This window comes from Pipistrellus kuhlii, unplaced genomic scaffold (genome assembly GCF_014108245.1).
Source record: "Pipistrellus kuhlii isolate mPipKuh1 unplaced genomic scaffold, mPipKuh1.p scaffold_m20_p_1, whole genome shotgun sequence".
Lineage (NCBI taxonomy): Eukaryota > Metazoa > Chordata > Mammalia > Chiroptera > Vespertilionidae > Pipistrellus > Pipistrellus kuhlii.
The window spans coordinates 80,644,617-80,670,109 of record NW_023425404.1 but is presented as its reverse complement, the minus strand read 5'-3'; the positions used below and the strand labels follow the sequence as shown (position 1 = coordinate 80,670,109).

The following is a 25,493-nucleotide window of genomic DNA, read 5'->3' as shown; positions in this document are numbered from 1 at the left end:
ACTGAGTGAGTGTGTGTGTGTGTGTGTGTACCTGAGCCAAAATCTGGACGGGGTCAGAGAAGGCAGACAGCTGGCCACTCTCTGTCCCCCAGGGGCGCGGGGCGGGGAGGGCCAGGGCCTAGGACACAGGAGTCAGCCCGAGGGCTCATTGGCTTATACATCTTCTTCCAGGGACCAAGGGGTGCGGGGACCGTGGTGCTTTATAACTCCGCCATCGGGGCGCCCCCAATCAGGTCCCAGGGAAAACTCAGGTGTCGCAGGCCCTGACCCCTAGGTGGCCGGTGCGGTGCATCCCGACCCGGCGCTCCGGGCTCACCCCACTCCGAGCAATGCTCGCTCCTCCCACATCGCGACTTCAGCTCCGCCCGGGTCCCCGAGGGCAAAAAAGGCGGGGAGGGTACGGAATTTCCCAGGCGGGGGCTCTGGCTTCCCCGCAGTCCTTTCTGTTTACGGAGAGAAAGGGGAAATGGAAAGGGCGGGGAGGCGGTGGCTAGCACACGCGCAGCCACTGGGCCGGTCAGACGCCGCGAGTCCGGGGCCACCGAGGACGCCTGGGCTCCTTGTCCGCTCCGGTGTCCACGGCGCACCTGGCCCCCGAGCCGCGCCCAGCTCCAGCCTCTGCCGCCGCCGCCGGACCTCCGGGCCCCAGCGCCCCGGGCTCGGGAGGGCCGGCCACCCGCTGCGCCCGCGCCTTCGGGGACGTAGCCGGAGCGCCCGGCCTGCGGGGGAGAGCGGAGGCCGCAGGTAACTCAGTGTTGGGGGCTCGGCAGTGTCTTTCTGACCTCAGCCCCCCGGGGAGCCTCAGCGGTCCACATCCTGAAAGGGAGGGTGTCCCCGGCGGGGCTGCAGCTCCCGGGCTGGGCGGTGAGGGCGTGCGGGCCGCCCCCAGGGCTGCGCTTCCGCGCTTGTCGCCGCCGGTCGCAGTTGCTGTGGCCGCTGGAAAGCACCTTGCGCAACGGGCTCCGGGGCAGCTCGCGCTCCGCCCCCTTCCTCCTCCTCCTCCTCCTCCCCCTTTCCCGGATTCCGGCTCCGTGCGGCTGGGCGGGCAGTGCGCGGGGCGCTGGTACAGATAGCCGCCTCTCTCCGCCGCTCCTGCCTCCCGACCGCCGCGCTCTTCCCGGCCAGACCCGGTGAGTGCACCTCGGAGCTGCGGGCCCCGCTGCCATCGCCCCAGTGATGGGCGCTTTTCTATTTGCAAAACCCTTTAAAAGCTCCTTTAGTCGTGAGGAAAGGGAGTGGGGGTGAGGGTGGCGGAGCAGAGAGCAGTTTGAAGGGCTGAAACTTAATTCCGTGCTTATAACTCGGCAAAGAAAGGGTATAGCAGAACACGAATGCCAGGCTTTTGGTCTAAGAATATTATTAGGAAGGAAAAAAGTTATCTCACAAATGTTTCCCGGTGGTAATGCGATCCCAGTACCTCGAAATTCTTCTAGTTCTGGGCGGAGAGCAATGCTTAGAAGGCAGCACGGCTTGCACAGAGTTTATCCCAAAAGTTGATAGGGAAGGCCACAGCTGTCTTTAAATGAAATATTGCAATGTCTATTTCACTTTTGGAAAAGCATACTGTACATTGATCCAGAATAAAAGGCCAGGGAGAGTGGCACTGAGTGAGTGAGTGTGTGTGTGGGGGGGGGGGGGGGGGGGGGGGAGAGGATCAGGGAGAACAGGGAAAGAAACATACATACAATTGCTTTACATGTCTGTGGCCTAAATCTCAGGTATTTGCCAAGGAGAATATAATCTGATTCCACCAGAAGCCCCCAATACTAATGGACTGTAAGTATGCAACAGTTCTGGAAGGTGGTTGATGCATTAGAGATTTTGAAGCAGAGTGGCTGTGCTTTTTTTTTTTTTTAAATATATTTTATTGATTTTGTACAGAGAGGAAGGGAGAGAGATAGAGAGTTAGAAACATCGATGAGAGAGAGTCATCGATCAGCTGCCTCTTGCACACCCCCCACTGGAGATATGCCTGCAACCAAGGCACATGCCCTTGACCGGAATCGAACCCGGGACCCTTCAGTCCCCAAGCCGATGCTCTATCCATTGAGCCAAACCGGTCTCGGCGTGGCTGTGCTTCTATATAACCAAACCGCGTCATTCTGTGGCTTAAATTTCTCTGCCAATGTGCTAGTTTGGCAGAGAAATCTTTTAAATGGGAAGCAACTCAGGTATGATCATCTTTTGTTAGGCAGACGTGATGCCCATAAACTTAGCCATTTTCATTCACACTTGTGAGGAAACCCTTAACTATGCAAGTAGCCATGACATTAATGTTTAAAAATAGGATTTCCTTTTGGCCTTATGGATGATTCCTGAAATAATCTGAAGCAAATAATTTTGTCTGTATTTGTTCATCTTTCCATTTCTAAATGTGGCATAGTTGTCTACTTTGATAAGAAGTAGGAATTTTATGAGGATTTTTATTGTGAACTGTGTGAAGAAGGGTCTTGATTGCTAAAGTGGAATACCTTCACAATCTACATTTTCTACGTGGGTACTGATCATGAATAACTTAGAAATCATTAGCATATTATCTGCCTAATTTAGGCTTGAAAGTGCTGAGGCTTTTTGCAGGGGTATTTTGTGGGTGGACTGGTCATTGGGGTTGCCTAGGGAGCACTGGTTTGCGTGAGAAGAGTCCTGCATTGCTAAGGAATTATGCCTGGCTCCAAAAACAGTCTCAGTCATACATTCCTCCACCCCCTCTGCCTCTTACCCTGCTTTCCTCCCCCCACCTCTTATTCTGCTCTGCCTCCACCATGAAATTTAAGGGTATATGTATTTAACCTCTGCCTTAGGTTTTACATATAAATACTTGAGACTTTCTGCAGGATTTAAAAACCATAACCTGTGTTTCCTCTTTGGATCTGCTGACTGGCTAGTAAACTGTATAGACCTTTTCTTCTCTTTCTTGAGTCACATTACTCTTGAGAACTTTATTTTCTCTCAAGTCAGCCATTTGATAAGTAAATCCAGCAGCCTTGAAACTTTCCAGCCAGTGAGGTCCCAAGTCAGGCTATTTTCGTCTTAACTTCTGTTTTTCAGTAAATTCTACAAGTAGAAACTGCAACTAAATGGCTCGATGAAACCTAAGGCCAATGTTCCTCCCTTAACCATAGAAATCCTTTTAGAACTCAACAGACTCCAAGCTTTTGCAAGATCTCTCTGAGAGGAGACTTCCTTTGCTTTCTGGATGTAACTGTGGTGGTAACAACCATTAAAGTATTTCATAGGTTTCTGCCTTTTTTTTCTTTGTCTTTTGTTTTAGATATAATCTTTACAACCTTTCTGTGAAGAAGCTGGGGACTAGGTAGCCACAAACCATTTGCTGATAAGAAAGGAGGCCTAATGCAATATCTGCAAAGCCAGGTGGCTGAATCAGTCCTTGTGTCTTTTATGCACACAATAGCACTTACAAATGATACAGCTTATTTACTGTGCACCCGACTTTGCACCAAGCACCTTATGCACTTGAGCTCCTTTAATCCTCACAGCCATCTTATGAGGTAGGTGCTGTTATGATTCCATTTAACAAATGGGGGAGCTGAGATACAGAGAGGCTAAAGTATTAGCCCAAGATCATGCAGACAATAAAAGAAGGGCCAATAGTTGATACCAAGAGTGTGAGTCTAGATAGAATGTCAGACTGCAGGATGCTGCTTTCTTTCTTAAGGCATAATTTGTTGGTAGTAGAGAGAATGACACCAGGTGTTAGACTGATAGGGACCTTGGTTCAGCAACCTCAGTACTTGAGTTTTCCCAGTTTTGCCTATTGTTAGGCAAGTGAGGCTCTCTACTCTGGTGACCTGTATCATCCTTGCTCTGAACTTCTCTAACTGCCTACCACAAATTCATATAACAGAAAATGAATGTGAAGTAAGTTAATGAAAAAGAAAAATTGTGTGGTTCTTTTCTTTTTTTCTTTTTTTATTAAAGTTATTGGGATGATATCCTAATATATAAAAAGCCAGTGGGCGTCATGACCAAAACAACTGGACGGACAATTGAACACAGTCTGTGTGGGGCAACAAGGTTGGCAGGGGGGTTAGTGAGGGATGACCAAACGACTGAACAGCAGACTGCATGGGGCAACCAGGCCAGCAGAGGGGCAGTTAGGGGTGACCAGGTCATTGGAGGTTGGCAGTTAGGGGCGACCAGGCCAGCAAAGGGCAGTTGGGGTGACTAGGCTGGTGGGGGAGGGGAGCAGTAAGGGGTGACTAGGCCGGCAGGGGGCCAGTTAGGGGGTGATCATGCAGGCAGGCAGGAGATGGTTAGGAGCCAGCGGTCCCGGATTGTGTCCCGGAGGAGTCCAGGATTGGAGAGGGTGCAGGCTGGGCTGAAGGGACGCTCCTTTCCCCCGTGCAAAATTTTGTGCAACGGACCTCTAGTTAGTTAATAAAACTATCTGGGTTTCAAGTGTGCAATTCTGTAATACATCATCTGTACATTTCGTGGTCTTTTCTGAAATGAAATTCACTGAGAGCCCAAGTAGCTGGGTGGTGAGTTGCCTGTGGAAGATTTCCTGGCATCTTCTACTGGAGCTCCAGGTTAAGGAAGTATGGCCGTTTTGTACTGAGTGTAGAATGTGTTAAAGGCTTGTGCTCTTTAGAGAGAGGCTGTGCTTTCAGGAACACGGTAGCTTAAGTAGACATACAGACCTCCAAATTCTCTTAAGTCTCTGAAACATTTTTATCTTTAATTCCCTGGAATAGAATTAAAATCTTGAGCATTATTGATTTTCCTTTTCTCATTTGCAGATCCCCAGGTGTAGCACCTGATTTGTATATAAGAAATGAAATACAGTAGTGGCTAATATAGTCAGTTGGCCTTACTCAGGTCTTGCTTATGATAAATTTGGCTTTCCTGGCCTCTTTGTAAGATCACAATGTCTAGAGGGCCATTAATCTAGATATTAAATTAACCTTCTTAGAACTTTATGATGTATGCTTTGTACTATTAAAAAATCCTGGTCTTTAAGCCAGTCAGTGAAAGATAAATACCACCTCACTCATTTGTGGAATATAAAGATGAACAAAACTGATGAACAAAAATAGATAACAGAGGCAAAAAAGCATCAAACAGACTGTCAGATTAACAGTGGGAAGGCTGGGGAGGATTGTGGAGGTTAAAGATCAAACAAAGGATTTGTATGTATGCATATAAGCATAACCAATGGATGCAAGACACGGGTGGAGAGATGAGGGCATGTGTGTTTGTGTTGGGGGGGAATGGGGGAGGCCTGAGGGAGGTCAATGGGGGGGAAAAAAGGAGAGATATATACTACTATTTGTAATACTTTAAACAATAAAATAAAATTTAAAAAATTCTGGTCTCTAGAAAGAACAGCTGAAAAAAAGAAAAGAGAGGACAGCTGATTCACAGATTAAAGAATCTTCTTCCCCTTTCTCAGACTCATTGCTGACAGAAGGAAGATTTGAGGATTGACCCATGTGTGAATGAGCCGTTTAAGTGATTTGCATTAGAATTATCCCTGAAACTTGACCTACTATCATCAATTTGCTTAAATTTAAATCTATTTTACATGCTTCTGGCTTAAGGGCCTGAATTTTAGTTGGTAGCGTAGTTCTTTTTCTTTGAGGGCACCTGATGCATAAAAGCCACAGAGACCATGCTGGAAGATTGCCCCATGGGGGAGTAGCTGGGTTGGAAGCTGTAAAAAACCAGGAGCCTTAATTCCCAGGATTCCTGAGCTGCTCTTATTCCTGTTTATGTTTAGTGAAAGTTTGTTTTCAGTGGCTATGGCTGATGCCACTAACTCAGTAAGTGAGTAAGGAATAAGCTGTTTGGATCTCAGGTTTCCCCTCTGCAAGCCAGCAAGCTGGACTAAAGGTTATCTAAGGTCCCTTTCTCTGTCCACTTAAATTCACACATCTATAGTCACAGAGCCCTCATTTTTTAAACAAAGGCGTATAGAAGCCCATTGATTTCAAATGCTAATACAAATATAATAAACACAATATTTGTTTTCTTTTGCAGACTCTCTGAAAAGCACAACAGTAATGGAGTACATGAGCACTGGAAGCGACAATAAAGAAGAAATTGATTTATTAATTGAACATTTGAATGTCTCTGATGTAATAGACATTATGGAAAATCTTTACGCAAGTGAGGAGCCAGCGGTTTACAAACCCAGTCTAATGACCATGTGTCAAGACAGCAATCAAAATGAGGAAAATTCAGAGTCCCTGCTGCTCAGTGGCCAAGATGTGCCATGGCTGTCATCAGTCAGATATGGAACTGTGGAGGATTTGCTTGCTTTTGCAAACCATATATCCAATACTGCAAAGCGTTTTTATGGACACCGACGACAAGAATCGGGAATTTTATTAAATATGGTATGTTTTTTCCCCCTGATCAAATGAGTGCTACAGCTTGGTTTAATGGAGAGTGGCATTTGAATTTGGGTTAGACTGGCTGCCAGGTATGATTTTTTTTTTTTTAAATGTAGTATCTATAAGAATCTTCATGTTGAAGGTACAAAAAGAATCTTCACTAAAAGTTCCACTTAAACAATTTTTAGTAGTATAGTTCTACAAAAAAGGAATGAAGAAGAGTGTCTTTTAATTTAACAATTCATTAAAAAGCTCCTTCATCATTTAGGCAGAAGAGAAAGGTTTAATGAGAATCCTTTTTCTGAGAGGGAAATAAAAATTTTGTCTTTATTTTATTTTATTTATTTATTTATTTATTTTTAAAATATATTTTATTGATTTTGTACAGAGAGGAAGGGAGAGAGATAGAGAGTTAGAAACATCGATGAGAGAGTCATTGATCAGCTGCCTCTTGCACACCCCCTACTGGGGATATGCCCGCAACCAAAGTACATGCCCTTGACCGGAATCGAACCTGGGTCCCTTCAGTCCCCAAGCCGATGCTCTATCCATTGAGCCAAACCGGTTTCGGCAAAATTTTGTCTTTAATAAATATTTTTGAAAGGTGAATTTTTTGCTCTTGTCACATATGGAATTTTCACAATATCAGTACTGGCTAAATTCAATTTTTGCAGAAATGTATTCTGTAGGCAGTAAATAGCTATCTACAGATTCACTCTCTTTAATTGGTAAAGTATGAATGACAAATGATGTATTTGCTTGTCATTCCAAGTATGCAAATAATCCAAAACATTGTGACAACAAGAGTAGGTCAGGTGATGTGTTTAGGTGTGCCTGGGATTCTCTCAGTCTCTTAATATGTCAAAGGTGAATGTAGGTGCTGGCTAAAGGTAATCTAATTTAAAAAAAAGAATAATTTACAAAGGAGTAGGGGGTAACTTGCAAACATGCTTATTGATGAAAGTGACTCCCTTGCCTTTGGTGCATCTAAATGGCAAAATGGCTAATGTGAGGAGAAGGTCAGAGCTGAACAGTAGAGTCTAGACAAATTACTTAATTATTTTGTTTTTATTGCATATGCATTCGTTCAGTTTAAAACAACACAGTGACTTGGGTCAGCTAGATAGCGAATTGTTTTGTTAGTAGTCAGTTGTGTTCATCTGTAGCTCAATTTGGAGGAATGTTACATTTTGCATAGTTTTGTGACTTATTTTGTATTTAATGGTTGACAAAGTACTTTACCTTGAGAATATTACTTTTGCTAATCATTGAACTAGCAGCAATACCTGATTTTCTTAGCTTAGATACAGATAGAGAACTCTGGTTCAAAATTATGTATAAGTCTATAATGACAAATGTAATTGTTTATGCCTTTCTTTCTTTCTTTCTTTCTTTCTTTCTTTCTTTCTCTCTTTCTTTCTTTCTTTCTTTCTTTCTTTCTTTCTTTCTTTCTTTACATATTTGTGTGTCAAAATAGACATTTTAAAAGAAAGCATGCAGAATAAACAAATTACTCTTGCTTGTAAATCTGTAGATACTTAGGTACATTTCCCCTGGTCCATCAGACTGGTGAGAGACAGGACATAGACCTTCATAGGGAATGTACAGAAGGGAATTTAGGAAAATTATGAGGAGTTTAAACAAAAGCTAATGCAGAAAAGGAGAAGTTAAGACTTTTAAAGGAAGTGAAAATTTTAGATCAACTAAGGGTAAGAGTAAAATGACATTTCCTGCCATTGAGCCTATAACTGTAAATGAACAAATCTATATTTAGAGAAAATTTAAGACTAGGACATATCAAAAGACAGAGATCTTGAAAACTTAAAAAGATTTTTTTCTTTTAAAAATGATCAAGACTATAAAATATGAAGCAAGAAAACTTAAAAACAAGACAGAATAACAGGAAAAACTTAAAATTCACAGAAATTAACTGTGCCTCACTGGTCGATGGCTTTGGGGCTGTGGTTGACATTCCTGTCACTGACCTTAAGGATCAGATAAATCCCGGTGACTATGATAACCTATCAAAGCTCTGTGTTTCATGAATAATGGCATAGAAATTGTGACTTTCCATTTCTGATCATAGCTAGTTTGAGTGAGATGCTATTGAGGCAACGTTTGTTTTTAGCACCTTTCATCCTCAAAACTTTTTTCTTTTGGGCTTCATTTGCTGGTCTGTCTCTCTGCTTTACAAAACGACAGCTAATTATCTACCAAACAGATTGGTTCCATGGTAAGATCTATTTATAAGAATATCTCTCCATGGACCAAATGCTTTCATTCAAGTGGATGCTAGACATGGCTGGAATATCCACAATGTATTAGGTGCCTTTCTAAATGCTAGAGATACAGTAGTGAACTGCTTTTTGGTAGCTTACTGCCTGGTGATTGTAAGAAGCAAGTAAACAGGTAATTATAATGCAGCTACATCATGATTGCTGTGGGGATGGTCAGGCAGAGTACCTCACACAGCCATGAGATGGGGTAGGTTGGCCAGGAGATTGTCAGAGATGCTTTCAAGGAGACTTTATGCCCAAGTTATTGAGTTAGAGTCAGCCAGATGAAGGGGATGGGGAGCTGAGAGTGTTCCAGATGAAGAGAATAGCATGTGCAAAGGCCCGGAGACAGAGACATGATGTCTTCCAGGCATCCAATCACCACAATGCCTGCAGAGTTAATCAGTTAATGAGGGTGGAGGAACAGGAATTACAGAAATATCCTGAAGCACAGGCATGTTAAATGGTGGTTTGCAGGTGTGTATTCTTTTCCTAAAAATATTTCATAAAGATTTCACCAACTTCCAGCAGGACAAGGGAGGAAGCTTTAGGAGACTATCATAGGGGTTGCTTTGTGTAAGAGTGCCACAAGTTATTCATAAACTTTATAATCTAGACCAATTCATAATAACCTGATCTGGGATGAAGAAACTAAAATGGTTTTCAAATACTTGACTATAGTGATGGGGTGCTGAAGGGCCCAGATGTGGTATGAGATTCTGCATGCTGTTCCTCAGGGTTAGTCATGGGATTCCAGCTTTCTCAGGGATGGAAAAACCTTAAAGTTAACAAATTAAATCCTCCTCTGTCTTAAGCTTGGATCATCTCCAATGATCCGCTCCCCTATCCCCCATCATCTCCAATAATTCAATAATTGCTGGAGGATTTTGGTCTATGCTTGATAATCTCCTGTGATGAAGAGTTCAAGATGTAGTGGGGCATTTAATTTCCTATTTGGCCAATTCTTATTGTAAGACAGTCCTTTCTTCAATAAAACTAAATTCCATCTCTGACTCTTCTTAGTCCTATTTGTATTCTTTGGCCATCAAAAGGTAAATGTGATGAGTAGTGGTAAAGATTGCAGGCTCATTAATTAAAGTTCTTGCATATGTATCTCAGCTCTGAAATGGATTAGTTATATGACCTTGGACTACTTATCACACCCCATCTGGGTCTCAGTTTACTCATTTGTAAAATGGGTAACAATGACAGCACTTACTCTAGAGGGTTGTTGGTAGAACAAATGATGAAGGCATAGGACCTATTTAAACAGTGAGTGTTGAAAGAACACAAGCCATTTTGGTATTTGTTGTATATAACTGTTATTTTCCTTCCTTGTGACTATCCTGTCAATATTTTAAAAATTGCATGTTCCCCACTTCTTCTCTCCTCTTTCACAAACACATCTCATTGTGTCTTCTACTTCTCATGTATTTTAGTGTCGGGTTCCATCATCATCTGGATAGTGCCCTCTGAAGTCAAGCCTGTGCTGTGCCTGACTTGTAGCCCAGAACACGAATGTGGCAGGCCATTTGTGGTGTGGCCAGCCAGCTGTGCCTCTGTTCTAGAGAATATGCTCTTAATATAGCCCAAGGTTGCATCCATTTCACAGCAGCCACATCACATAGGTCCCTCCGGGAATTTATTTTCACTGAAGTACCTAAGGATTTTTCTGAAGTGTTGTTCCTGGCCCAGTGTTATCTGGTATCTATGACAGTGATCTGGAGCTTATAATGTCTCCACTTAAATAAGGCTTTGACCATTTAAAGAACTGGCAGAGATAAGCAGCACAGAGATACACAAAGATCTAGAGCCCCCTAGAAAAAAAGGGTGGAAAACATCTCAAACCCAAACAGGGAAGGTCTAGGGCCAGGGGAAAAACCAGGAACTGTGCAGAACTGCAAAGGGGTCAGAACTTGCCTATCACCCCCTACATCAGAGGTGGCTGTGGAGAACTTGAGGGACATTCAGAAGGGATCCCTGGGATGTGGGAGACTGTGACATGGAGGCGAAGGTACTTGTAGGATTTGATCCAAAGAGGGTAAGGTGTGCTCAGTGACATGTAAACATAGGCTTTAATAACTGGGTTTTGATCATGGCTCAGCTTTAATTATAGCTTCCTGGAAGATAAAAGGCTGTCATCCAAAGACTAGGAGTGGTGACTTTAGGGGCAGACAGCCCCAAGTTTGAATCCTGACTCTGTCACTAACTAGTGAGTTACTTAACCTCTGAAGCTAGTTTTCTCATCTGTAAACTGGAGATAAAAATAGTACTCACTGCGTAGGACTGTTGTGAGACTTGGATGAGGTAATGTTCAAGTACTGAGCACACTGCCTAGCTGACAATGAGCACTCAATATATGGCTGCTCTTATTATTTTTTTGTCCTCTTGGATAGAATAACAAACACTGGGTCACATTGTATTAAAACAAATTTTGGTTAAACAAAAGTAAAGCTTTCACAAAAGTGAATTAAACACTGAAGTGGATGACTGAGAGGCTACAGTGTAAATATTTAATGGCAAGAAAGGCAGTATTCAAGTATGATTGAATGCAGTGAGCATGGTTCTGTCTAAATGTGGAAGGCGACTGGATTCATCACGTTCTTTGCTGTAAAAAGAGACCCCCCAGTAACTTGAGGTGACACACTTCTTGAAAGGAGGTCATATTTCAAACAAGCCAAGCCTGTGGTCTGTCCTTAGTCATTTCCCTGGAGCTCTGCACAGAATCCTACACAGAGGACATGCTCAGTAAATATTTAATTTTTTAATTTACTGACTTCACATTTCTAAATGTTAGAGTTCTGTTTCATTCCCTGACTAATAACGAGCACGTCTGCTTGTGGACTGTGCGGCTAAGCTTAGCAATAGTGGAGACTGAGTGAATAGCCTTTACGGTTACTAGAACCATCCCCGGAGTGGAGGCCTGTGAGGAGCCTCCTGCATCTGCACATGAATCAGGTGTCCATTCTTCCTCCTTTGCTCTGCAGTTCCCCTTTGCTTTGTCTGTACATGAAATAACTAGATGTTGCCTTGATGGTTTCATAATTCCCAAATTCATAATCTGCAGTCATATCATTACTAATTATACTTACAAGAAAAACTTGTATTTTTGAGACACTTTATCTCTTGAAAGAACACTTTAGTGATGTTTTTTAGGCCTGTACTCCAGGTCAGCTCCTGTGCACTGCCTTATTAATTTGTTTTAATTTTAATTATTTTTCTTTTTATTTGTTTACTCTTTCAAAATCAAGATAGACTTTATATGCAGTAAAACACACAGATCTTAAGTGTGTAGTCTGATGAGTTTTGATAAATGCACACACTTGTAACCAACACCACTGTCAGACCATATCTCTGAATTTGAGTGGACTGGTTTCAGAATCTCTTGTCCTGAACTCTTGGAGGTTAGGGATCATCTATCTCTTGCACAGCAGCCCCCTCAGCTCCAAATACTGTGCCTGGCACATACTGTGCACTCAATAAATATTAAATGAGTAAGTAGATGAGAAATAATTCCGCCCTTACTTTATTTAGGTAGCACTGTCAACTCATAGCTCTGGCATAACACATTGTTTTCCAGAATCTTCCATGATCATCAGTTTATTTCCACACTCTCTCTATATGCATCATGTCTGAGTAATAGCTATGTGGACTAACAGGTTAGTATATTTTAATGGGGAGCAAGTCAACTTGCTGGCACAGTTTATATTTATGCAATCTTTATTTTCAGCCTCTTGGACACAGTAGTCATGCTCCCTTAGATAAATTATTTTTAAAATTCTATTTGGCAATGAATGTCTCCCCAGTAGATGGAAATCTGATCAGGTCTGACCAGGGATGGATGTGTTTCTGTTACATGCTTTCTCTGTCTTGGCTAAACCTCTAAATATAGTCTGTATAATGTTAGGATTACACACAGTGGCAATACATGGAGGAATGCAACCTAAAGTAAACTGTTTTTAAAGGGCTGGTCTTAGAAGAGGATTTTGCTGGAATTCTCACCTTACCACATTTTTATTTATTGTAGGTAATCACTCCCGAAAATGGACGCTATCAAATAGACTCTGATGTTCTCCTCATCCCCTGGAAGCTGACGTACAGGAATATTGGCTCCGATTTCATTCCTCGGGGGGCCTTTGGAAAAGTGTACTTAGCGCAAGATATAAAAACTAAAAAAAGAATGGCATGCAAACTGGTATGTTCTTTATAACCAGGCAGAGTGAACTGCATTGCTTTATTCAAAACTTGTTAGCCTTTGACTGGATCCTGTCTAAGGTTGCCCTATTCAAAAGCATCTGTATTTTATGGATTTGCTTGCTCCTGGGGCTGTTCAGCCCCTAAATCTGTCCAAGTACATAGTTGACTTTAATGTAGTTTGCCATGATTAAAAAAAGAAAGTGCTGGCTAATTGAACACCAGTTTGGATAACGTAATCTCTCTTGTGGTGGGCTGGAGCAGAGGGGAGCTCTCCTGCAGAGCAGATCCTTGTGCTGCTCCTTTAATCCACCCCCTGGGGAGCGGACCAGGCAGGGAAGCAGAAGCTGGGAAAGGCTTCCCAGGACTGCCGATTAAAGGGCTGAACTTAAATAGGCCATTCTTGAAAAGATCCCATCTCTTCTTATTAACCAGTTATTGGTGAGGTGCCCCCAGTGTGGAAGAGTGTTTGGCAGTATCTACCTAAGCTGAACATGCACAAGCCTGATGGCCCAGCAGTTCTACTGATAGGCATGTGGTCACCAAAAACTATGTACTAGAATGTTCATGGCAGCACTATTTGTAACCATCCCAAACTGGAAAGTTTCCAGTTGCTGAAATATGGTATATTGACACAATGGAATGTTGAATAGCCAAGAAAATAAATGACTTACAATGATAATAAAGTAGATGAATCTCATAATCATTATGTTGTACTAAACCAGCCAGACACAAAATATGATCTACCGTATGAGATTTTACTTATATAAAGGCCAAAAAATAGGCTCACTGAATCTATGCTGTTGGAAATGAGGTTAGTGGGCTCTTTTGAGGAGCAGTAACTGGAGGGGTCCAAAGGAGTTTCTGGGTGCTGAGAGAATTCTGTAATTTTGTTTCTTCATCTAGATGTTGGTTATATGGGTGTGTTCAGCTAATAAAGCATTGAGTTTAGTACTTAACTAGTTTTACACTTTTATGTATGTCTGTCTTATTTTAAAATATATAAAATATATTGCAATAAAATAAACTCACTTGTTTTAACAAAAATAAAATAAATAATTACTGAATATCATCTCAATCTCTGTTATCATAACTAAAAGACTGACAATATGTTAGCTTTATTTGTTCCTTCATAAAGATTTGGTAGAATATCTGGTGTTAGAAGGAAAAACAACAGGTGTCATAATAAGCCACTTGAAGCTTGCAATTAGAGAGGATATATTCATGTTCTTTTAAAAGCATGTGGTGACATAAAGATCTTAGAACCAAAATGTCCTATGTTTCAGTTTCATCATAAAAGGCATGGGAAAATAGCTTTGTGGAATTGCTTTCCTTATTAATACTTATATTTAATTTTTAAACTATATATTTTTTCTTAAAAAATAAAAACATATAAGATGATTAACAACCCCAGACAGATTTAGAAGAGGGTAAGCTTAATAAATGAGGTCCCTTTTCTTGAAGGAACTAATGTTAATGGGTTCTTACATACCCTTCCAGAAAGTGTCTATGGACTTATGCTTGTATAGTTAATTTTTTTTTTAATTTTGACAAATGGAGACATAATATATGTACTTCTGTGTCTTGTTTTCCTCCTCTAACACTATATTTTGGAGACATGTCACACCTGTCTGAACTGAAAGATTTACTTCTTTCTTTATTAATGACTTGATTTTCTATAGAATGGATGTTTAGTGCTTATATTAAATGCATTGTTAAAGCATGAGCTATAAACCAAAGACATATTATTTTATGACATGAAATATTGAAAATATGACTAAAATCTAAGTGCTATTGAAATTACATCCTATATAATAAAAGGGTAATATGCAAATTGACCCTAACGGCAGAATGACTGGAACAACGGCAGAATGACTGGAACAACCGCTGGACCAGTCACTATGAGGCACAATGACCACCTCTTGGTTTCTTTCCCCGACTGGCAGGCTCTGATTGCCTGATGACCACCCACGGCGGGGGCAAGGCAGAGGGCAGGGCAGGGGAGTAGGCAGGAACAGCCAATATCTCAGTTTCTTCCCCCTTACCCCCCACCCCCGGCCATCAAGAACCAATCACCGAATGGTGAACAGGGAACTGGGGGTGATGGTGGTGGTGGGGATGGGGCCAACTGCAGGCAGCTGGGGAAGATGGCCCTGATTGCAGGCCAGGCTCAGGGACCTTACCCATGCACAAATTTTGTGCGCCAGGCTCTAGTATATAATAGATAAGAAATTAGCTATTTTAATTCAATCATAAATGTTTCTTTGATTGGATTTCTATACTCTAAATGAAAATAATAACTTATACATTCTTGTGCTTTTTATTTTCTTATTTTGAATTGCTTACCTAGAGCTGATATAATGTAAAGTCAGATCTCAAGTCAACCTTATTTTAACTAAGCAGTACAATTTTATGCAGATCAGGGTATCCCTGAGGGCATTGATTTGTCTTTGATCTGTGGGTTGACCTAAATTACTGTCATCTCTTGGCATCTGAATGTATTGGTTCTAGGAAACCCCCAAAATACCAAAATCCTCAGATGCTCACATTCTTTAGATGAATCTCCGTATCAGTGGGTGCAGAATCTGCTGATATGGAGAGCCAACTTTATATATATATTTTCACTGTCCTGGGGTTGTTCAGAATCTTACTGGCATTTTTGTGTTTTAGATCCCAGTAGATCAATTTAAGCCATCTGATGTGGAAATCCAGGCTTGCTTCCGGCATGAAAACATTGCTGAGTTATATGGCGCAGTCCTATGGGATGAAACTGTCCATCTCTTCATGGAAGCAGGCGAGGGAGGGTCTGTTCTGGAGAAACTGGAGAGCTGTGGACCAATGAGAGAATTTGAAATTATTTGGGTGACAAAGCATGTTCTCAAGGGACTTGATTTTCTGCACTCAAAGAAAGTGATTCACCATGATATTAAACGTGAGTTATCCTTGGATATGTTTCTTTTCAGCTTCATGAGACCAGTTAGGAGGCAAATGGGCTCTTTCCTTCACTCTCAGGAGTCTTAATGGCAGGGCAGGGCACACAGCTCCCTTGGAGCACCTTGCCCTTCACTGTGCTTCTGAACACCTTTGAGAATCAAGAGAGGGAACTTTCAGTGTCATAGGAAGGGTGATTATCCAATTGTGGAAAAGACTAGAACCACACTTCTATTAAGTACTGCCTCTGGCTTTTAAAATACCAATTTACTTAAAAAACACACACACATACAGCCACATCTTATTGAGAAACAAGTAGCTTTTAAGTTTTAAACATCAATTTGGCAATAGTTCATTCAATGAGCCTTTATTGACTGCTTTCTAGGGGTAAGGTGAGGAGAAAACAACAAGAGAGACCCACTATGGATCCTTAATATCTAATGATAAATAGGAGTGGCAGTACTTTTACTGGGGGAAAAAAGGAAATTTACTTATTTTTTTAGAAAGTGGCTTAATAATAGTATGTTTATATCATAGAATTGGGAATGCAAGCTCTTGAGCATTAATGTGTTTTTTTAGCTTTATTGATATATAATTGACATATAGCATTGTGTAAGTTTAATGTAATGATTATATATATATATATATATATATATATATATATATATATATATATATTACAAAATGATTACCACAATTAGACCAGTTATCACATTCATCACCTCAGGTAGTTATAATTATTTTTTGGTGGTGAGAACTTTTAAAATCTACCCCTTTTAGCAACTTTCCAATATACAATATGGTGTTGTTAACTATAGTTATGATGTTATATGTTACATCCCCAAGACTTATTCATCTTATAACTGAAGTTTTATCCTTTGGCCACATTCACTCATTTTCCCCACCCACTGGCTCCGGTAGTCACTAGTCTATTCTGTTTTTATGAGTTTGGTTTTTTAGACTCCACATATAAGTGAGATCACATAATATTTGTCTTTTTCGGTCTGACTTATTTTATTTAGCATATAATGCTCTCAAAGTCCATCCAGATTGTCACAAATGGCAAGATTTCCTTCTTTTTTATGTCTGAATAATATTCCATCACACACACACACACACACACACACACACACACACACACACAGACACTGTATATCACATTTTATTTTTTTTAATATTTTTTTTACTGTTGACAGAATTACAGATGTCTCCCATTCCTCCCCCCCCCCCCACCCCACTTCATTTCCCCCTGCCTAACACCTCTCCCCCTCAGCTCTTCAGGACCCTATTATTGTCCGTGTACATGGGCTATGCATATAAGTATATAAGTTCTTTGGTTTATATCTCCTTGTCCCCCCACCCCACCCCCACATTTAGGTATGTCAGTCTGTTCCATGCATCCATGCTTCGGTCTTAGTTTGTTTCTATGTCTTGGTTGTTGTGCCTTTAACATTATTAGTGGCTGCAATCATTTACGTCCATATGGGCTGAATTCTTGACAGACTTGAAGTGATTTTTACCTACTCTCAGCCTTCTCTTTTGAATATATTACCTCCATTTCAGAAGGGAAAATATTTTAATCTATTCTAATTTGGGACTTGTTTTAGATAATGCTTTCATTTTATTTACTAAACATTTTCCTTTCTTTATAGCTAGCAACATTGTTTTCATGTCTACAAAAGCCGTTTTGGTAGATTTTGGCCTAAGTGTTCAAATGACTGAAGAGATCTATTTTCCTAAGGACCTCCGTGGAACAGAGGTATGATTATATTCTCACAAGAATGACTGATATCTTATTAAGAGTAAAAATAAAAAAGAATGTCTATCATTACTGCAGAAAGGACAAAAAATGTTAGAAAAACCATTGCATTAAATTTTTATCATCATTGGAATGTATTTAGTGAGTAGTTTTTCTGTGCCAAGTACTTATTTTAGCACTTTAAATGAATTATATTTTTTAATTCTCACAACAATCCTATTATTGGTAAACACTATTATTATAGGCAAATATTATTATGATTCCCATTTTGCAATAAGGAAATAAGATTAAAGAGATAAAAATCAAGTGCCCAAAGCTTCTCAGCTACCTAAAGATCTGGAACTTGAATCCAATTTTTTTCTGAGTCTAAAATCTAAGATATAACCACTGTATAACTTTTTAATATAACATATATATATGTATATATATATTCTTAGTTTAACTAATAATATTGATTTGGTTCATTTTCAGCCATCATTTTTATGGTCATTGATAATATTAAGAACTGACAACGTTGTAGGCCAAACTTTAATCATAGGGATCCTATAATAAATCTTATTTATTATAGCATAAATAAATCTTATTGAAGATATAAACTAGTAATAATACTTATATTTGTGAAGAAAAATAAAGCAAAACCAAAACAAAACTTTCTTGAATCTAAATACCATTCAGAGAAATGCATTCATGAGCTTTCAAATAATATATTAATTTAACATTCACATTGTTAAACTGAATAGTTGATTCATGTAGTGAGTGCCTCCTGAGCATCTTTTGTATGGCAGGCCATTGTAGGTACCAGGGATGAAACATGGGACAAGGTCATTAAGGATCATGCACTTAGTGGTACTTTTTGATTAAAGAAGCTATGTTAAATTGACCTGAATTATTAACAGATCAAAGAGTTCATTTTTGCATATGATGGACAATGTAGGATAAAACTGGGAAGGTAAATGGTAATAGTAGTTGCCTCTTTCACCGCTGTCCACTATGGTAGGTGCTTAACTATCAGCCACCCAGCCCAATGCCCTTCTCTCTATTGGAAGTGCCCCCAGAAAATGGAGAGAGGGCTCTTGGCTGCCTCTTTACCTCAAGATTACCAGGTTAGTCTTTATTCAACCAAATAACAACTCATAGTCTAGCTGGTAGGTATATTGGTTGCACTGAACTCGGTTGCAATGCAAAAAAATAAATAAATATTTATTTCAAAACGTGATTTTGTAAGCCTTTTTTATTCTTAGAGCAAAGATTCTCCTGAGCAGCAGAAGAAAGGCTTGTTTTGGCTGATATTACTGAAGTTATTCTGGAAAAGATTTGAGAAAAAAATCTTGATAGTCATCTTTGAGCAGAATAATATTCAGAGGAGAAAACTGCACACTTTTTAAATATTTTAGTCACAGGTCTTAAGAATACTTCTTAAGAAAAAGCACAAAATCTAAGACTTACTACTTAGACATTTTTTTTAAGGGGAGAGAGTTTCCAGCATATTTTGCATTAGTCAGAAGTTTAGATATGTGACAGTGTACCATTTTTCCTGGAACCAGCTTGAGAAACAAACTATTTATGGTATTTAAGATGGAAAACACCTTTTTCTTCCTGGCAGTGTGATCAAATTGAACATTTTGCGTTGTCTGGAGGAAAACAGGCCCTTTCTGGGATTCTCTAGTCTAGCAGAAAAACGATGTGTGTCTGAGTATAAGATAATAACATAGTGTTCACTCCTAAACAGTATATGGGTTAAGTTATTTTCTCCAAATGTAAATTGTTTTTTATGAATTACTAAGCTGGCTTTAGTGTTTAGTGTTTATAGTTATAATCAACCTGTATTTCAATAACTATATGATACTCAGGAGCGGAAATTTAACAGTGAGTAAGTTTGTGATGTCACCAGTGAAATCTTTCAGGAAGTTTGTTTTTAGCCTCATACTAAAGAGCCAATAAGGAGTAGTGCATCAAAGTCAAGCATGCACATTTGCTCTTGTTAGAATTTGTTCACTTGGTGACTTCAGAGCTGAACATGATTTTTTATTCCTGCAATATATGCAGACAGGCGCCCCACCCTGGGTGAAGCGCTCCCTTGATCGGCCTGTCCCTTCTACCTGTACATAGTTCCTCAATGCAGACACTGGTCACCTGTGTTTGATACCCCCCCTCTAACATTTACATTCAGAACATTATATTGTAACCACATAATACATACAGGGGTGGGGAAAAAAGCAGGTTTATAGCTGTGAGTACGTGAAACACAGAATTCTTGTATTATTATTTATTCATTATTATAATATTTATTTGTGTTACAACTATAAGCTTACTTTTGCCCACCCCTGTATACAGGGTATATGTTCAATTTATTGTTTTTAATTACACCATGCAGAGAAAGAATAAATAATGAATATAAATAGCTAATTAGAATCACTTACAGCATGGTACTTTAAAAAAAATTTATTTTCTTCTCATTTGGTGCTTGGTCTTTATGTAAGTTAATATGTAATCATCATATGCGTGGACACACACACACACACACGTCTCTTTTCCTCAGTAATAAATGTGCTGAGAAGTGAGTGCCTTAACTCCTGACATGACACCTCGGTTCCTTTGTGTCAGCGCCCAAGCCTGAGGGCCTGCCACTCAGTGAGCCTCACCCAGGTCCCACCTGGCCTGTTTCATGTCTTCAGCCAGCAAGTCTGCAGAGTCTTTGATCACCTGACCTTGCTGTCCTGGCTCTTACAGAACTTGAGAAAGCAGGTGCTCTGAGCCACTGAGCCATGTAGCTCTGAGAAATCTGCCTGAGGGGTTGCAGCCAAGTCACTGGGTGGACAGGATACTGCTGTCCCCAAATGTATAGTCACATGGAGTCTGCAGGGAGGAAGTGGGCATCTCCTACTGACAGTTAATTCTCACCACTGCATTTATTGTATAACTTTGTGATTATATTTAGTAAGAAAGTCTTTTAGGATCTGTTTTTGCTTCAGGGGAAGTTTGAGAACAAGGAGTTTGGTTGGCCAGTTTGCTGAAAGGGAAGGAGGGAGGGAAGGCAGGAAGGATCGAGAGACAGATAAATGATAGATAGATAGATAGATAGATAGATAGATAGATAGATGATAGTTGAAAAGCAAACCAGCTCAGAAATGTGTTGTAGTAAGAAGTTGAGCAGCGTTTAGATGAGGAAACTGGTCAATTTCTTCTTCTTCTTTTTTTTTTTTTTTTTTAAGCCAGTTCTTTTCTTCTTTATTCTGAAATGTATTCTGGGAACACTTACCCCCTCCTCAATATTCAAATAACAGACACTATAAAAATTACTTAAGAGTTAAATCTTATTAACTAGGATATGCCTGGACCAGCCACAAATCCAGATCATTGCACACCAGTATTTGCTCTTGTTTTCTCTTTTTCAGGTTTAGAAACAAACACTGCTTAGAGGAGCTATTTATAAACCAAGTCCTACTTTCCCAGCAGCAACTCATGAAACCACATTGAACTTTCACAGTGTTAGCAAGGCCTTGAGTGTTTGTCACTGAGCTCCGTGGGAGGTAGAAATAATAATTAGCTCATAGAAATGACTAGTTAGGATCACATTTAAAACACTGCACTTTTAAAAAATTCTCTTTCAGGTGATCAGTGTTTATATCATGTGGACTTTGCCGACTTTTATTATTTAAATTTTATTACTGCAACTTAGTGACAAACATTAGGTGTAGAAGAATATTTGTAGTGTTCATTTAAATATGAAAGGAACTATTGTTTTAGCAGAAACATGCATCAGTGCCTTTCAGAACTTCGATGAACCAGGCCGCAGGTGGCTGTTACTCTCTTTAGCTCATGGGACATGGCAATGGCGCTCTCATGAAGGGATGAAGCGTGCAGTAGATATGGTAGCAGTGGAAGAGCCAGCTTCCAGAACTGGATTAGGGAAATGGAAACCCAGATGAGCGAGGGATGTGAGACTGATTTTTTCTGCTTTTTTTTTTTTTTTTCTTCAGATTTACATGAGCCCAGAGGTGATCCTGTGCAGGGGCCATTCAACCAAAGCCGACATCTATAGCCTGGGGGCCACGCTAATCCACATGCAGACAGGCACTCCACCCTGGGTGAAGCGCTACCCTCGCTCAGCTTATCCCTCCTACCTGTATATAGTAAGTGGGGGGGTCAATGAGGGCTGCACTGGGCTGGTTTCCACCTGTTCAGGAGTGCTGCACTCCTTTCTGAGTGGTTGGGAGTGAGCTATGACCCAATGAGAAAGCCCCATTCTTACAAAGAAGGCATTGCTATTTTAGTGGGAACTCACTAAAATGTACATTGGGCATTCATTATATGCTATTCTGTTAGACATCCTATATAATAAAGATGTAATATGCAAATGGTTGTTACTCTGTGAAGCGTAAAGACTGACCTTGTAACTACTGGATCACGGATCAGCAGGAGGGTGGAGCAGTGAGCTACAAGCTGGTGGCGAGAGCTACAGGAGGGGGCAGGGCAGCAGCTATGACGGGGAACAGGGGTGATGGGGGAGCTACTGGAGGGCGGGGAAGTGGGCAGAGAGCTATTGGAGGGCAGCAGAGAGCTACTGGCACACTAATTTGTGCACAGGGTGACTAGTCTATATATATAAAAGGCTAATATGCAAATTGTCCCCTCAACCAGGAGTTCGACCAGCAGCAGGCAGGCCGACAAACCGCCCATGACCCCTTCCCCTGGCCTGACTTGCTAGACCCCACCCATGCATGAATTCATTCACTGAATGAATATAGGATATACATTGTGTATATAGGATATACACTGAATGGCCAGATTATTATGCATTCAGAGATCATAATAATCTGGCCACTCAGGGTTTAAAGCTGCCACTGTTTATTCGAATTCAGCTTGTATCTTTGCACTGAACCAAAAGATGGGTTTAATTTAGTGTCCTTAGGAAATTAAAGGGCAACTTGTTTTAGGATATGAATTGTATTTGCTGCAGGTAGGAAACCAGTGACTTCCCAGGTTATGTTACTAGAATACTTTTCCTATTGAGAGTATGTTTTCATATATTGATGCTAAGATGGCTGGTTTATTGATAGATCCACAAACAGGCCCCTCCATTAGAGGATATTGCTGATGACTGCAGTCCCGGCATGAGGGAGCTAATAGAAGCTGCCCTGGAGAGGAACCCCAATCATCGCCCGAGGGCAGCTGACCTACTAAAACACGAGGCCCTGAACCCTCCCAGAGAGGACCAGCCACGCTGTCAGAGCCTGGATTCTGCCCTCTTTGAGCGGAAGAGGCTGCTGAGCAGGAAGGAGTTGGAACTTCCTGAGAACATTGCAGGTATAGACACCCTGTTGTGGAACTACCTCTGGCTTCCCTCCTTTTTGTCTACATCACACCACTGAATGAACTGATGAAAGCACTTGAAAAAAAATGATTTATTGAGTGCCATGAATTGTTTGAGAAATTTCAGGAAGAATGTTAGCAAAAGCATCTAAAAAAATGGCTAATTTACGAGCAAGCTATAACAGGTTTTTAGTGCAAAAGTTGGCAACACAGTTATTGTGAAGTGCCTTTAACATGCTTTTTTTGCAACAGAGAATATCATATGCCTTTAAAAGCAAATCAGGCATGATAGTTTTGCAGCTGGTAAAGAGTGGGGTTCTTTTAAGTTGAGTTCTGGTAAGCCACACCAGTCCTTGCTTAACATCATGGCCCTGCTCTGCCCACATAAAATCCTGAGTGTGAAGTCAATTTGCCTTTCTTTCTTCCTGTGCTTAGTGCTTAAAATCTTTTTGTCAGCTATGAATCTTTCCCACTTAGGGAAATCCATACATATTACAGGAGCATTGAATGTGGGTGGAGCAAAGTTTCTATTTTTGTTATTAAAATCTGTATCATTTTTACTATTATTAGATCCAAATCCAGATGTCAAGCCTGGAATGCTTGTTTGCCTTTCTGCTTCTTGTCTGACTTTTTCCATATTTAAAATGTATCATCTAGGATATTGGAAAACATGCCAGGAATTCTAGTTAATTTCTTGCTGTATTGACTCTTTTTTAAAACTCTTTTGTGTATGAAATCTGATACAAATTAGCCCATGGTGTTCAACTCTATAGCTCTTTAATAAAACCAGGGCTTAACTGCTATTTCATTTGGCCCAACCTGGTTACTTTTTTTTTTTGGTAGAAGGAACAATTATGTATTATTGAACATGTTTCCTGGTCATTTATTTTAGTTTTTCAATGTTTCCCTTTTCAGATTCTTCATGCACAGGAAGCACTGAAGAATCAGAGATGCTAAAGAGACAACGTTCTCTCTACATAGACCTTGGAGCCCTGGCCGGCTATTTCAACCTTGTCCGGGGCCCACCAACGTTAGAGTATGGCTGATTGTCGTTTGCTCTAAATTAATATTCAGCTTTAAGCTCCTGGAAGCTAGTTCTGCTGATTTCACACAGGGACTCGTCTAGTGAACTGTGCCGTTTATTAGCTGGCATTGTGGGCTCCCACGACTGATGAATGTGACTCCACATGGCTCCTGGGTGTTTTATTTGTGGACCTGCCCTGTCTGCCAGGTCTGACAGTTCTCATTTCTCAGGTGGGGTGACTCAAGGGGAGGAATTAAATGTTCCTAGATGGATCATTTCTGGTGACTGATTTCATAAACTGTGCACTTTGCTCAAAATTTTAAAAATACCAATTACAAAAATAATATATTAGCCTAAAATTACTATTCTTGGTTCTAAATTAAGTCTGAGAACTTCATTTAACTCAGAGTAGTTGTTAAATGTAAATACTTGTTAAATAGTTGTTAAATTTTGTATATATTAGTGTATATTATACACCAACTCTTTGGGCTTTTGTCAGTAGATTCTAGTTTAAATTAAAGTCATTATATTTGGGTGAATAGAGCAACTTGAATATTGTAGCAATAAGCTGAACTAGTGTCTTGCAAATGGCTAACTGATTAGTGAGGAGCCATCTGACAACAGGCCACTAGTGCTGGGTTCTGTTATGTTCCTATGGAAACATTTTGTACTGTACATGCTATGCTTAAACATTTAAAACATGATGTTTTGAATGTGGATAAAACTGTGTAAACCACATAATTTCTGTACATCCCAACGGATGAGAATGTGACCTTATGAAAACTGGAAACTTGTCAATTCTTACTGATGCTACTTTTGTAACTCTTATGATTCTATTTTCTTTTAAGCATTTGTATATAAAATAGCATACTATGTATGTTTTATATCAAATGCCTTCATGACTCTTTCATATATACATTTTTAATATTGTAAAATATGTGACTATATCTACTTAAAGTATGTTTTTACATCATGCAAATGAAACCAACACTTTTATCCAGTATGATTGGTCAAATCAACTGAATAAATTCAATATTTTGCCATTATTATTGTGAATTGTGTGACTCTAACCTGGGACTGAAGGGGGGAGTTCCAGGTGTTGGGATATATATTTGAGGGTATATATTTAATAACATGTATCATTAGGAGGCAAAAAACACTTGAAAGCTTTGCAAATTGTATGTACTCTCTTCTTCTATTGCCACTGTATCAAGTTGTTGTAAATCTGGATTGGGTTGTGTCCCTTTGGTACTTGAGGTAAAAAAAATTGTAAGCCACTAGTTTAGGCTAAGTCTGATTTTATTTTGGATCTTGTTTTTCTACATTTATACTAATGTGAATATATACTTGCATGATCTGTGCCTATTAGTGTTTGCCAAGTTAATAACTAAGTTGCCTTTGTACAAGGTAGATTTCAGTCATGTACACCAAATCCTAATGGAAACGATTGATTGGGTCCATCATTTACTGAGTGAATCCATATACATAAAGAGGTAATATGCTAATTGGTCCTAATGGTGTCCCAGTCACGACTGTTCAACAGGCTGTGTGTGCACAGGAGCTGGTAGGCAGGGGTGAGGGTGCGGACCTGCACCACCGGGACATGAGGCTGCCACCAGGTATGCCCTCCCCCACCTATG

General features: G+C 40.3%; 1 protein-coding gene across 6 annotated transcripts; it reads left to right on the top strand.

Moving 5' to 3' along the window:
- The first annotated feature begins 323 nt into the window (after window positions 1–323).
- MAP3K8 (mitogen-activated protein kinase kinase kinase 8) lies at window positions 324–24,264 on the top strand. 6 transcript variants are annotated; one of them, XM_036453375.2, is made up of 9 exons: window positions 1,054–1,130; window positions 3,272–3,509; window positions 6,001–6,359; window positions 12,660–12,827; window positions 15,497–15,758; window positions 17,410–17,516; window positions 21,497–21,649; window positions 22,577–22,823; window positions 23,745–24,264. In XM_036453375.2, the coding sequence occupies exons 3-9, from the start codon at window positions 6,024–6,026 to the stop codon at window positions 23,873–23,875; spliced, it is 1,404 nt and encodes a 467-aa protein (XP_036309268.1). In that variant the 5' UTR covers window positions 1,054–1,130; window positions 3,272–3,509; window positions 6,001–6,023; the 3' UTR covers window positions 23,876–24,264. The 6 variants fall into 6 exon arrangements, with proteins under 6 accessions (XP_036309304.1, XP_036309295.1, XP_036309268.1 ...); XM_036453411.2 differs by lacking the exons at window positions 1,054–1,130; window positions 3,272–3,509 and adding an exon at window positions 324–744; XM_036453402.2 differs by lacking the exon at window positions 3,272–3,509 and having other exon boundaries at window positions 1,024–1,130.
- Window positions 24,265–25,493: the final 1,229 nt, after the last annotated feature.